Genomic DNA, 13,733 nt, shown 5'->3' on the forward strand with positions numbered 1-13,733 from the left:
CAGGAGAAGATATATATAGGATTATAGGTCCCTGTTTTTGCTGAGTTAGTATTAGAATACTGGCTAAGGATATAAATACCAGATGACATTGGCACGGATACTGGCAAGCTGGGCAACTTTGGCAAGATGAGTTGATCTTTTGGTGCCTCAATTGACCTTCTTCTGCAAATACTCTGATTATCCAACATAGGATTGCTGTGAGGAAAGAGGAGAATACATGTCAAGTACTTAGAGCAGAACTTTTGGTAAATGTTACTATTATTATTATTCATTGGCATCGTCATATAGGATCTTGCTAGAAAAGCCAAAGCATCTTATTACAGTAGTAAGGTTTCCTTGTATATATAAACTATACTTTTGTCATATATACTGGCATGTTAGCAACATCTTTTTAAAAAGGATCAATAGCACTGACTTAGACAATACCACCGTCATTTCAAAGTCCTAATAATACAGTTTTTATTTGTCACGTTCCCTGTAATTCTGGTCATCTTACTGCAAGTGCTTTAATGCGGCTACTGTATTAACTGTATTGTTTACAGAAGCTTTTTAATGTTTTATAAATCGCACACAGGATTGTGCTTCTGAGAGTGACAGTATTCTTTTAAATTATCAGTTTAAGAGCAGCATTTCAGAGCTCTGATTCAAGGAAGAATATCTGATTTCCTTTGCATTCCACGGGAATCACCTGTTTCAAGAGGAACGGTCATGCAGGCTTTGAGGCTTTCGGTGTGAAAGATAGCTTGTTGACCATTTTCCATTCATTTGCTTTGCAGCTTGCAGTTCCCCACAATGACGAGTGGACCCGATTTGCCAGGACCCTCGTGGAGATCCGTGCTAACAGAGCTGACAGCGAGGAGGAGGGCGCCGTTGAGCTATCGGCCTAGTGGACGTGAGCCGTCCCCACCTAGACCTTCTAGAGCTCAGTATCTGCAGTCAAGTCAGCTTGTATTCATGTCCATTCAGTGTCAGTATTGCCGTGGCCTTTTGAGGGCCATGTTGTGCCAGCTTTGCTCCAAGTATTCCAGATATAGCCCACCATACTGTCCACTGACCTGAAATTCACCAGAGCATTTCTGTCTTTATATTTCTGTCTCAAAAATGGGGGTAGAGGGGTGGGAGCCTTTCTGGGTTGAGTTGTCTTTTAACTACTTAGTAGCTGTATTTAATAGCTGGAAACCTCTGGTTAAATTTGTGCTTACACACACTCCTGGCATAGTCCTATTAAATCCATATGAAGCCAGATATGATTAGGTACAGATGTGGTGTGCTTCATGCTATGGTACAGGGCCAAAGACTTGAGATGTGGTGTTTTACACGGTGACTCACATTATGAATGGATTTACTAGAAGAACATTGCTGCTCCTTATTTATTGTGGTGTGCTGCATGGAACATATTTATTTGAAAGCATTAAAATAAACGATCCTAGAGCATGTACCTAATGAGAGGACTGCATTGTCTCTCTGTTGCTGTTGAGGTTACGTTAAGTTCCAAATAACAATTACAGTATGCCGGTTCCACTGAGGACAAGAAATCTCTAGAGGTTTGTTGGCAGTGAACGGAATGAATTTTAATGCCTATTATTTCTAGGTACTTTAACAGTATTTCAAATATAGCTGATCATTGATACTTGTCATTCAAACTAACCCAGTCTGACAAAAGTCTGTGGTTCCTAAATATGATACCAGTATTGCCAATAAAATGTTCCAAACCAGGTCTGCACCAGTGTAGATAAACCCTTTGCTTAGGAAAAGCCTGATTAAAATTCTGCTGTGGCCAGGGGGTAAGAGAGATACATTAGAGCCATGTTAAAGATTGATAATGAATTTACAGGCAGCCAACCTGGCTGGACTTAAACCAAGGCTCTGGTTTTATTTTTTTGAAGGAATGTGTGTGGTGTTTCTGGAAAGCTCTTTCTTGTCTCCTTCTCCAGAACCACTCTTTACCCAAAGAATATCTTAAGCATTGGAGTAAGAACAGGTTAAGATGAACCTATACCGAATGCTCCACATTTCATTGGTTTTTAATTTATACCAGAAAATTATGTATACTACTAATTGGACTAGGAAAGATGTTTATAAACAACTTTATGGGATTTTTTTTTTCAAAAAGTCATTTCATGCTTAAGAGAGAATTAAATAGTGGTTGAGTCATGAAAATTATTTGAAGAGAGGCTTTTGGTGTTTTAGGAAGAGAATTTCCATGGTGCTTTGTTGGTAGGGATTCCTTGAACTGTGAGACTTCTTGTACTTTTGAAATAATTACTTTTTCTCTAAGTGTCATATGGTAGGTATATCAATATTAAACTTCTTTATAAATATATATTAAGTTTTTAAAGATAAAATGAGTGTCTAATGAGACAAAAGACCTGTACCCTGAAAACTGTAAGATCCTGATGGAAGAAATTGAAGACACAAACAGATGGAAAGATATACTGATACCATGTTTCTGGACTGGAAGAACCAATATTGACCATATTTGGTTCTTTCAATCAATATATACAACTCAAAATGATTATACTACCCAAGGCAATTTACAGACTTAATGCAATCCCTGTCAAATTACCAATGGCATTTTCATAGAACAAAAATTTTTTAAATTTGTAGGAAACACAAAAGACCCCAAATAGCCAAAAGAATCTTGACAAAGAAAAACAGAACTGGAGAGATCAGACTCCCTGAAGAAATCAGACTCCCTGACTTCACACTATACTACAAAGCTACATTCATCCAAACAGTATGGTACGGGCACAAAAACAGAAATACAGATCAATGCAACAGCATAGAAAGCCCAGAAATAAACTCATGCATCTCTCATCAATTAATCTATGACAAAGGAGGCAAGGATATACAATAGAGAAAAGATAGTCTCATTAATAAGCAATGTTGGGAAAGCTGGACAGTCACATGTACAAGAATGAAATCAGAACACTCCCTAAGGCTGTACACAGAAACTCAAGATGGATTAAAGATCTAAATGTAAGGCTGGATACTATAAAACTCTTAAGAGGAAAACATAGGCAGAACACTGACATAAATTGCAGCAGCATCTTTTTTTTTTTAATCCAGCTACTATTATAATGAAAATAAAAACAAAAATAGACAAATGAGAACTAACTGAACTTAAAAGCTTCTGGAGCAAAGGAAACCATAAACCAAATGAGACCACAGACCAGGAGAAAATATTTGCAAATGAAGCAACTGATAAAGGATTAATATAAACAGCTCATGTAACTCTTACGTCAAAAAAAAAAAAATCAAAAAACAGGCAAAAGATCTAAACAGACATTTCTCCAAAGAAGACAAATAGACGGTCAAAAATCAATAATCAACATCATTAATTAATAGAAATGAAAATCATTTCAAAACTGAAAACAACAGTAGGGTATGAAGTATCACATCACGCAGGATGGCCATCGTCAAAAAATCCACAAACAATAAATGCTCCAAAGGGTGTAGGGGGCATGTAAATTGGTACAACCAGTAGGGAGAACAGTATGCAGGTTCCTTAAAAAACTAAAAATAGATTTACCATATGATGTAGCAATCCTACTCCTGGGCATATATCCAGAGAAAATCATGATTTGAAAAGATACACTCACCTCAGTGTTCACTGCAGCACTATTTACAATAGCCGGGACATGGAAGCAGCCTAAATGTCCATCAGCGGAGGAATGCATACAGACGTGGTGCATAGTTATATGTGGAATCTAAAAAGCATGGTATAAGTCAGCTTACCTACAAAACAGTTACAGATGTAGAAAACAAACTTACGGTCACCAGGGGGTAAGCTGGGGGGAGAGATAAACTGGGAGGTTGGGATTGACATATAAACACTATTTATAAAATGTTGTATACACACACACTATATATACAAATAGTACATTGCAGCACTGTAATAGCCAAGACATGGAAGTAACCTAAATGTCCATCAACAGAAGATGAAGTATACACATACAACAGAATATTACTCACCCATTAAAAAGAATGAAATAATGCCAATAGTAGCAAAATGGATAGACCTAGAGATTATTATACCAAATGAAGTCTGACAGAGACACATATCATATCCTCTCTCTCTCATATGTAGGGTCTAATTTTAAAAAAGTATACAATGACACTTACAGAAACAGACTTATAGAAAACCTCTAGTTACCAAAGGGGAAACATGGAGGAGGGAGGAATGAATCGGGAGCTTGGGATGAACATATATACGCTACTGTATATAATATTGATAACCAATAATAACCAATAAGGACCTACTGTATAACACAGCACTCTACCCAATATTCTGTGATAACATATGAGAAAAGAATCTAAAAAAGGATGAATACATTTATAACTGAATCACTTTGCTATATACCTGAAACACAGCATTGTAAATTATCTATATAATAAAGTTTTTTTAAAAAAGCAATGTAATGAAAAGTACTGGGGAAACAAGGTGCTCGAACATAAGCTAAAGGACCTTGGAACAAATCAGTAACCCATGAGTTGCTACAGACAATCGTCTGAATGAGCCAGTGCGTCAGGACTATGAAAACTTCAAAGGCCAGTCATTTGTCGTAGGCACATGAAGAACTGTGAGAGCTTACGTGCGTGTGTGGCTTCCCAGTGGTAAAGAACCCACCTGCCGATGCAGGAAATGCAGGTTTACTCCCTGAGTTGGGAAGATCCCCTGGAGAAGGGAATGGTTACCCACTCCAGTATTCTTGCTTGGAGAATCCCATGGACAGAGGAGCCCAGCAGGCTACAGTCCATGGGGTTAAAAAGAGTGGGACGTGACTGAGCATGCACGCACATGCATGTATATCCCAACATGGTTCGGTCTCCAAGAGAGTTTCCCACTTCTTGTGTGACAGTGTCCCATGAAGAATCTGGGATGTGTAATGACAGAATATGGGGGAAGACAGGGGAAGTGATACTATGTGGAGTTCAGAACAAGGTTATAAGAAGACATAGAGATTCCTTCTGGGTTTCTTGGCACACTCACTCTTCATTCCCAAGCCATTGTACAACTTACCCTGTCCCCTCGAGGCTGTTCAAAGGCCTAAGCTCACCATTGGGGGGCCATGTGGATACATGGAGAGAGATCCAGCCAGCCCATAGCCAGTTGTTATCCCAGAGGAGGTCCCAGATGGAATGTGGGAGTCATGAAAATCTGCCTTCAAGATCTTTTTGTTGCAAAGAGTGTAACTGACAGCTCCAGCTGTGTTGCTCTAAAATCCTCCAGGATGTTTGAGCAAGGCTGTGCTCCGCACAGGCTGCTCCCAGCCAAGACAGCATAGCAGGTATAGGGAGGCAGGCCTGTTGCTGGATGCAGGAGTTCTCAGAGATGTGAGTGGCTCAAGGACTCCCTGTCAGCATTGCTAAAACTTTCTTGGAGTTAGCCTGAGGCTAATCTTCCTTCTTTCCCTCTCTCTGTCTTAGGGTCTGACTGACATCACTTTCTACTGGCTCTCCCAGCTCTCCTGGCTGGGCACATGTGAGTCCTGATAAGAGAGGAAAGGCTATACACTGAAAGGGTTACAAGAATTCGCATGTGCCGTTAGCAGGGGCACTAGGGGAGCAGACTGGGGTTAGAGTCTAAGGAGTCTGATTATGGGGCCAGCGCGTAGGACTAGGTAGATAAGAATTTATTGACTTGCAGACACTCTTCTGGGATACGTGATTTTATACTCCGGCAAGGACCCCAGGGCATAGGTTGGCTGTTACAGTGGCACTTCAGAAGTATGAAAAGGCCATAGCCTACACTTGGTGAAAATGTTTGAGTTGCCCTGACTGATGGTACAGATAGGAATAGAGAGACTGAGGGAAGTGGGGGGGTTAGAGTGAATGTATTACATAAGGCTAGAAGACACATCCAGCAATTAAGGTGTCTAAGAGCACCTAGAGTGCACACCCTTCCTCAAAACCATTAGCAATGAGCTAGGGAGAGAGGCATCAGCATCTCTCGGAATTTTAGTCGAGGCCAGCTAGAGCTGATGGAAGGGAGGGACAGTCACAGAGCAGGGTTTTTTATATCTGTGGGAAACCTCGAAATGATGAGATCTCAAAGTAACAGTGGCTAGATGGTGGCAGTTTACCACAGTAGCCAGAGAGTCATATTTACCTCAAAGGTCTATGGAAAAGACCGTGATGCTGGGAAAGATTGAGGGTAAGAAGAGAGGAGAAGAGGGCAACAGAGGATGAGATGGTTGGATAGCATCACCGACTCAATGGACATGACTTTGAGCAAACTCCCAGAGACAGTGAGGAACAGGGGAGCCTGGCATGCTGCAGTCCATGGGGTCGCAAAGAGTTGGACACAATTTAGTGACTGAACAAATACAAAGGGTCCCACTACTCTTTTTCACTGAGTTTGTCCTTATATGATACCACACTGTTTTGGGACTTACCTAGTGGTCCAGTGGCTAAGACCCCACGCTCCCAATGCATGGGGCTCAGGTTTGATGCGTGGTCAGGGAACTAGATCCCAAATGCTGGAACTCAAGAACTTGTATGCCGCGATGAACACTGAAGATCCTGCATATTGCAACTAAGATCCGGTACAGCCAAATAAATAAATTGTCTTGACTGCTATCGCTTTCACTAAGTTTTGAAATCAGGTAGTATGTACTTCAACTGTGTTATGCACTGTGAAAAATCGTTTTATTAGTTTTTCTAGGCCTTTTGTGTCTCTACGTGAATTTTAGAGTCATTATAAAATTCACAAGAAAACCATATTGTTTGGATTTCTATTGGGATTTCATTAATCCCAATATATATATAGTAATATATATAAATTTGAGAGAGTGGATATCTTAATTTAAAATTTTCTAATATGTGAACAAGGTGTATCTTCCCATTTAGTAACCTCCTAGTTTTCAGAATTAAAATTTAATTTTATTCATCAACCTTGTATTTTGTAACCTTGCTAAATATACTTACTAACTTCTAGTAGATTCTGTAATCCTGTTGGTGATTATGTATATAGTCATGCTATCTGAGAATAATGAAGACTTTACTTCTTTCTTTCCAATTTTATTTTTGCCTTATAGCACTAGCTCAGACTTTCAGCTCTATGTTGTATTGAAGAAATGAGAGCAGATGTCCTTATCTTTTTTAATCTTAGTATCAAAGAGATTGAGGGCAGGAGGAGAAAGGAGAAACAGAGGATGAGATGGTTGGATAGTCATTGACTGAATGGACATGAGTTTGAGAAAATTCAGGGAGATAGTGAAGGACAGGGAAGCCTGGTGTGCTGCAGTCCATAGGGTCGCAAAGAGTCAGACATGACTTAGCAACTGAACAACAAACAAATCAGAGTGTTAGTGTTTCACTTTTATCACATGAAGGAAATTCAGTTTTATTTTTAGATTGTTAAGAACTTTTATCATGAGCAGATATGGAATTTTTTCATATGCTTCTGTTCTGCAACCATTGATATGGTCATTTTTTCCCCCCACTTATTCTGCTAATGTAGTTAATCACCCTGAGTTGTTATTTTGAATACTAATCCAACCTTGCCATCCTGGGATAAACCTCCTTTGGTCAAATGTATTATCCTTTTAATTTTGTTTCATTCTGCTTGCTAATAATTTTTAAAGGATTTTCCCATAATTGTTCCTTAGGGACACTGGTCTGTAATTTTCTATTCTTAGAATGTCTTTGTCAGGGCTTAGGAACCGTGATTATGCTCATATAATGAGCTGAGAAGTGTTTCGGTCTCCTCTATTTTGTGACAGAGTGTAATATTTGTATTATTTCTTCCATTACTGTTTGGTAGAATTCACTAGTGAAACCATCTAGCCCCAGTTTTATTTGTGGGAAGGTTTTTGGTAATAAATTATTTATTTAATAGAATAGGGCTATTCAGATGTTCTTTTTTTTTTTTTGGTTCTATTTTGGTAAGTTGTAGTTTTCAAGAAATGTGTTCATTTCATCTAATTTGTCAAATGTATTAACATAAAGTTGCTCATAGAATTCCCCTTATTAGCTTTTCATGAATGTAAAGTCATAATGATGTCTCCTTTCTAATTCTTGATGTGTTGGTAATTTGCCTTTTTAAAAACTGTCTTGCCAGTTATCAGTATTAGTCATTGTTCAAAGCACCAGCTTTTAGAGTTGCTAATTTTCTCCACTTAGAGTTGCTGATTGTCCACTTATTCTTCTATTTTGGATTGAATATGGTCTTCTTTTCTCTTATTTCCTAAAGTAAAAGCTTAAATCATTGGCTGTAAAACACTTCTTTTCGTCTAATTTAGGCCTTTAAAGTTGTAAAATTCCCTCTAAGTACTGCCTTTACTGTGTTCCACAAATTTTTGATATGTTATGCTTTCATTATCATTCTGTTCAAAATATTTTCTAATTTCCGTTGTGGTGTTATTTGACTCATGACCTTTTTTTAGAAGCATGTTTAATTTCCAAATATTTGGAAAACTTTCCAGGTATCTTTATTTTCATTTCTAGTTTGATTCTGCTTAGTAAGAAAACATACAGAGTAAGAAATACTACTCTGTATTTCCAAGTCCTTTGAAATTTATTAAGATTTATTTTATGGCCTAGGATATGGCCTAGCTTGGTCAATGTTCCATGTGCACTTAAAAAAAAAGTGAATTCTTCGTATGTTGAGTATGTGGTTCTAAAAATGCAAAATAGATTAAACTGGCTAAGAGTATTGTTTCCATATTGTATAATCTTACTGATTATTTTCTGTGTGTTCTATAAATGACCAAGAAGGAGATATTAAAATATCCACTTATGGCTGATTTTTTTTCTATTTGTCTTTTAGTTCTCTCCATTTTTATTTTTGCATTTTGAAGCTCTGTTACTAGATACACACACATTAAGTTTATTGTATCTTCTTGATAAACTGATTGTTTTATTATGAGATCTCCCTTTGGTGTTTCATTTCAACCTGAAGGGCTCCCTTTAGCATTTGTTGTAGGGCAGGTCTGCCAGGAAAAACTCTCAGCTTTTGCTTATCTGGGAATGTCTTATTTTCTCCTTTATCTCTAAGGAATAATTTTGTCAGAAGTTGAATTTTTCATTGACAATTTTTTTTTTTTTTCTCAGCAGTTGCATATCTTATCTCACAGCCTTTTGGGCTGTTTGTTTCCAGATAGGATATCAGACGTTAATCTTTCTTAGGAGCCCATGCATATGATAAGTTGCTTGTAACTTTCAAGTTTCCTTCATCAGCTATGGCTTTGACAGTTTGATTATGATGCATTTAGGTGTGAGCCTTTTTAAGTTTTCCTACTTGAATTTCATGGGACTTCTTGAGTGGATAGATTGTTTTTCATCAAATTTGGGGGAAATTTTAGCCATTATTTCTTCATGTATTCTTTCTGCTCTTTGTCTCCTCCTGGAATTCTCATTGTGTGTATGTTGGCATGTATGATGATGTCCCACAGGTCTCTGTTAAATTTTCTCTCATTTTTCCTTTCTGTTCTTCAGACTGCATAATTTCAGTTGATTCTTCATGTTTTCTTATTCCTTCTTCTGTCTATTGAAATCTGCTGCAGAGCTCCTGTAGTGAAATGTTCAGGCTTCCCAGGTGGCGCTAGTGGTAAAGAATGCCTCTGCCAGTGAAGGAGACATAAGAGATGCACGATAGCCTGGAGGAGGGCATGGCAACCCCAGTATTGTCTGGAGAAGCCCATGGACAGAGATGCCTGGCGGGCTACAGTCCCTAGGATTGCAAAAAGTCAGACATCATCACTCAAGTGACTGAGTGAGCAGTGAAATCTTCACTTCAGTTGTGCTTTTTGCCTCCAAAGTTTCTACTTGGCATTTTATAATATCTGTGACATCTTCTATCTGGTGAGACGTTATTTGCATACTCTCCTTTAGTTATTTAGACATTTTAGTTGTTCAGCTGCTAAACTGAGTATATTCATAGTAGTTCATTTAAGGTCTGTGTCTAGAAACATCCAATATCTGGGCTTCCTCAGACAGAGTTTCTATTGACTTTTTTGTTTTCCCTTGTACACATGCAATACATTATTTTCTTCGCATGTGTATTTTTAGTGGTGAACATACACATGCAAAGAATTACACTTAATATTGTAATATATACAGTCATTATAATATTATAACATACAACTCTGGAAATCAGATTTTCTTCCCTCCCCTTCAATTGGAAACACTGGCCTTCTCTTCCTGTTTATACAGGGCCTCAGTGTCAGCAGGAGGTGAGATCTTCCGGCCTTCTCACATCTTTTCTGAGCATGTGCACAATTCTGAGTACGTGTGTGTCTCTTTCCAGATTCCCAGGGGTCTGTCAGAATTATTCACAGCCCTCAACAGCTCTCCTTCCCTAGCCTGTCCTCTCAAATTTTTGGTTAGTCTGTTGTTTGCCTTAACTGTTATTACCTCAAGACAGCATCAACTAAGATACTAGCTGTGAATGCTTTTGAGAAATGCCCCCCTAGGAAGTAACTTCAGCATTACACCAGTTCCAAGGTAGGTGCAATAGAGACAAGTATTTTGCCTACCAGGGAGGAACCAGATAGGTCAGAACAAATAATTAGAATTCTTTGTGAATGAAGTACTTTCTGCTTCCCGTAGTACCAGGAATGTGAGCTATTATTTTCAGAGCTACTGCTGGACTAGAGAGGGCAGATGGGACTAGGGTAAATTAAAATGACTCAAAGTTCATGATTCTTTCAGAGAATCAATACTGTTCTTCAGTCAGTGTCCCCTTAGTTGCTACAAGTCTTTGGTTAATTTCCAGAATCTAAGAACAAGAGTTGATTTTGACAGTTTCAGCCTGTTCTTTATTGCTTTTATGGATTGGCTGATGTCATTCCCACTCTTTTAATCTGTTCAAGACTTAATATTTGGAGTATGTTTCTTGTAAACATCTTAAAGTTGGGTCCATTTCTCTTTTAATCGAGTCTAATAATCATGGCCTTTTAATTGTAGGATTTCGTCCATGTACAGTTAATATACTTTGGGGCATGATTGATTTTTTATTTTGTATTAGTAATTGTTTTTAGGTCCCATTCATTGTTCTTACATTCTTCCCCTTCTGCCTTCTTTTTGAGGGATCAAATAATTCTTAGTACTGTCTTACATTTAATCTAGTGACCTTCATTATTTTTAGTAATTTCACCAAGAACGCAATACGCATGTTGAATAACAGACTACCTTCAAATGATGGAGAAGGAAATGGCAACCCACTCCAGTATCCTTGCCTGAAAAAACCCCATGGATAGAGGAGACTGACAGGCTACAGACCATGGGGTCGTAAGAGCCGGACTCGACTTAGCGACTAAACCACCACCATCACCACCTTCAAATGATGTTCTGCCCCTTCGCGCGCGCACACACACACACACACACACTCATGCAACAGAACAATCCATTTACCTTCTCTCTCTCCTTTGTTCCCTTGTCATGTATTTTACTTTTGTATTTACTGTAAGTTCTGCAATACACTAATATCTGTGCTTCAGTGAATAGTCTTTTATGAATTAAAAGTATTTATAAAGATAATTTTTAAAGATTTTAAAAACTATTACCTTCCATTTTTTTCTTTTCTGGTTCTCATCATTTCTTTCTGGAAATCTGGGCTTTCCATTTACTATCATCTCTCTTCAGCCAATAACACTTTTTTTGGCATATCCAGTAGTGAGATTATACAAGAGAACAATTTCTTCAGTTTCTGAGTGTATAAATATGCCTTTATTTTCTCTTAATGTATGAAGCTTTTTTGGGGGGATATACAATTCCAATTTGACAGTGTTTTCTTCATTAAGAATGTTTTCTAGAATCTTGTCTTACCTGAAATATTTTTGCCGAAGCAAAGGTCATAGAGATTTTCTCTTACATTTTCTTATGAATTTATAGTTTTAACTCATATTTATGTGCATGATTCATCTTTAATTAATGGCCAGAGAATATAATCTGTATGATTCCAATTCTCTTCAGTTTATTGAGACTTGTTTTATGGCCTATATTAATGTTGGTAAAATTTACTGTATACTTAAAGAAGAATGTATATTCTGCTGTTGTTGAGTGTTCTACAAATATGAATAAGGTCAATTATTTGATAAATTTGTTCAAGTTTTCTATATACCATAGATTTCTGCCTATTATATCAAGAGAAGTATTTTGAAAATTAAAAGTACAATTGTATATTTCTGCTATTTCTTACGTGTTGTTAGTTTTTGTTTCATGCATCTGAAGCACTGTTATGAGGTACATATACATTTAGGATTCTGTGTCTCTGTGATAAGTTGACATCTTTATCAGTATGAAATGTCCCTCTTTATCCTTATTACTAGTTTTCTTTCTAAAATATATGTTGGCTGATATCAATATAGCTTACTACACCTTTTTAAAAAATTTGTGATTATATAGTTTATCTTTTACTGTCAAGTTACTTTCCATCTATCTGTGTTTTTATATTGAGCTTCTTTAGATAGTATATATATAGTTGGACCTTGTCCCCCCCCCCCTTAATTTCTTCCTTTTAACTGGGGGTTAGGGAGTTAGGCTATTTGCATTTAATGCAATTATAAATATGTGCTAAGTCACTTCAGTCATGTCTGACTCTGCAATCCTATGGACTGTAGCCCTCCAGGCGCCTCTGTCCATGGGATTCTCCAAGCAAGAATACTGGAGTGGGTTGCCATTCCCTTCTCCAAGGGATCTTTCCAACCCAGGAATCGAACCTGAATCTCTTACATCTCCTGCATTGGCGGGCGGGTTCCTTACCACTAGCGCCACCTGGGAAGCCAAGTCAAATCTACCATCTTGCTCTTTTTTATCTTTTCTGTCTTATTTGCATTTTTTAAAGGTTTCCACTAATGTCTTATTAGCTAAATCTGTTTAGCTTTCATTTTTTAGTGTACTCTAGGGGTTTACACGGAGAAGGCAATGGCACCCCACTCCTGTACTCTTGCCTGGAAAAATCCCATGGACGGAGGAGCCTGGTAGGCTGCAGTCCATGGGGTCGCTAAGAGTAGAACACGACTGAGCGACTTCACTTTCACTTTTCACTTTCATGCATTGGAGAAGGAAATGGCAACCCACTCCAGTGTTCTTGCCTGGAGAATCCCAGGGATGGGGGAGCCTGGTGGGCTGCCGTCTGTGGGGTCGCACAGAGTTGGACACGACTGAAGTGACTTAGCAGCAGCAGCAGGGGTTTACAACATCTTTTACTTATTGCACTTTGCCTTCAGATAATAGTATATTACTTCATGTTTAGTAGTATGAGCACTTTTTTGACAGTGTATTATCATTTTCCTTTCTTTTTTGTGCTGTTACTGTGCATTTTACTGGTATGGATGCTATAAACTGGGGGCTTCCCTGGTGCCTCAGTGGTAACGAACCCTCCTGCTAGTGCAGGAGATGTGGGTTTGATCCCTGCATTGGGAAGATCCCCTGGAGAAGGAAATGGCAACCCACTCCAGTATTCTTGCCTGGGAAATCCCATGAACAGAGGAGCCTGGTGGGCTACAGTCTATGGGGTCAAAAAGGAGTCATATACAACTTAATTACTAAGCAACAACAACATGCTATAAACCTCACAATACATCATCATTAATTTGCTTTAAAGAGTGAGTTATCTTTTAAGGAAATTTTTTAAAAATGTAATTATTTATTTTCAGTTCTGAAACTCATTAGTTTGTCTAGATATAAAATTTCCATCTGGTATCACTTGTGTTCTGCCTGATCACCCATCATGAACATCTTTAATTTAAGGGGCTTCCCTGGTGGCTCAGACGGTAAAGAATCTG

General features: G+C 38.1%; 1 protein-coding gene across 3 annotated transcripts in view; it reads left to right on the forward strand.

The window, feature by feature from the left end:
• The window catches only part of DYNC1I1 (dynein cytoplasmic 1 intermediate chain 1), a 402,011-nt gene extending 400,565 nt beyond the window's left edge, over positions 1-1,446 (forward strand). For all 3 annotated transcript variants that reach the window (XM_040260479.1, XM_040260481.1, XM_040260482.1), the window contains one exon: positions 777-1,446. In XM_040260479.1, coding sequence (XP_040116413.1) covers positions 777-887 — 111 coding nt within the window. In that variant the 3' untranslated portion in view covers positions 888-1,446. The remainder of the gene's footprint in view (positions 1-776) is intronic.
• The last annotated feature ends 12,287 nt before the right edge of the window (positions 1,447-13,733 follow it).

The sequence above is a fragment of the Oryx dammah genome, unplaced genomic scaffold (assembly GCF_014754425.2).
Source record: "Oryx dammah isolate SB20612 unplaced genomic scaffold, SCBI_Odam_1.1 HiC_scaffold_18, whole genome shotgun sequence".
Classification (NCBI taxonomy): domain Eukaryota; kingdom Metazoa; phylum Chordata; class Mammalia; order Artiodactyla; family Bovidae; genus Oryx; species Oryx dammah.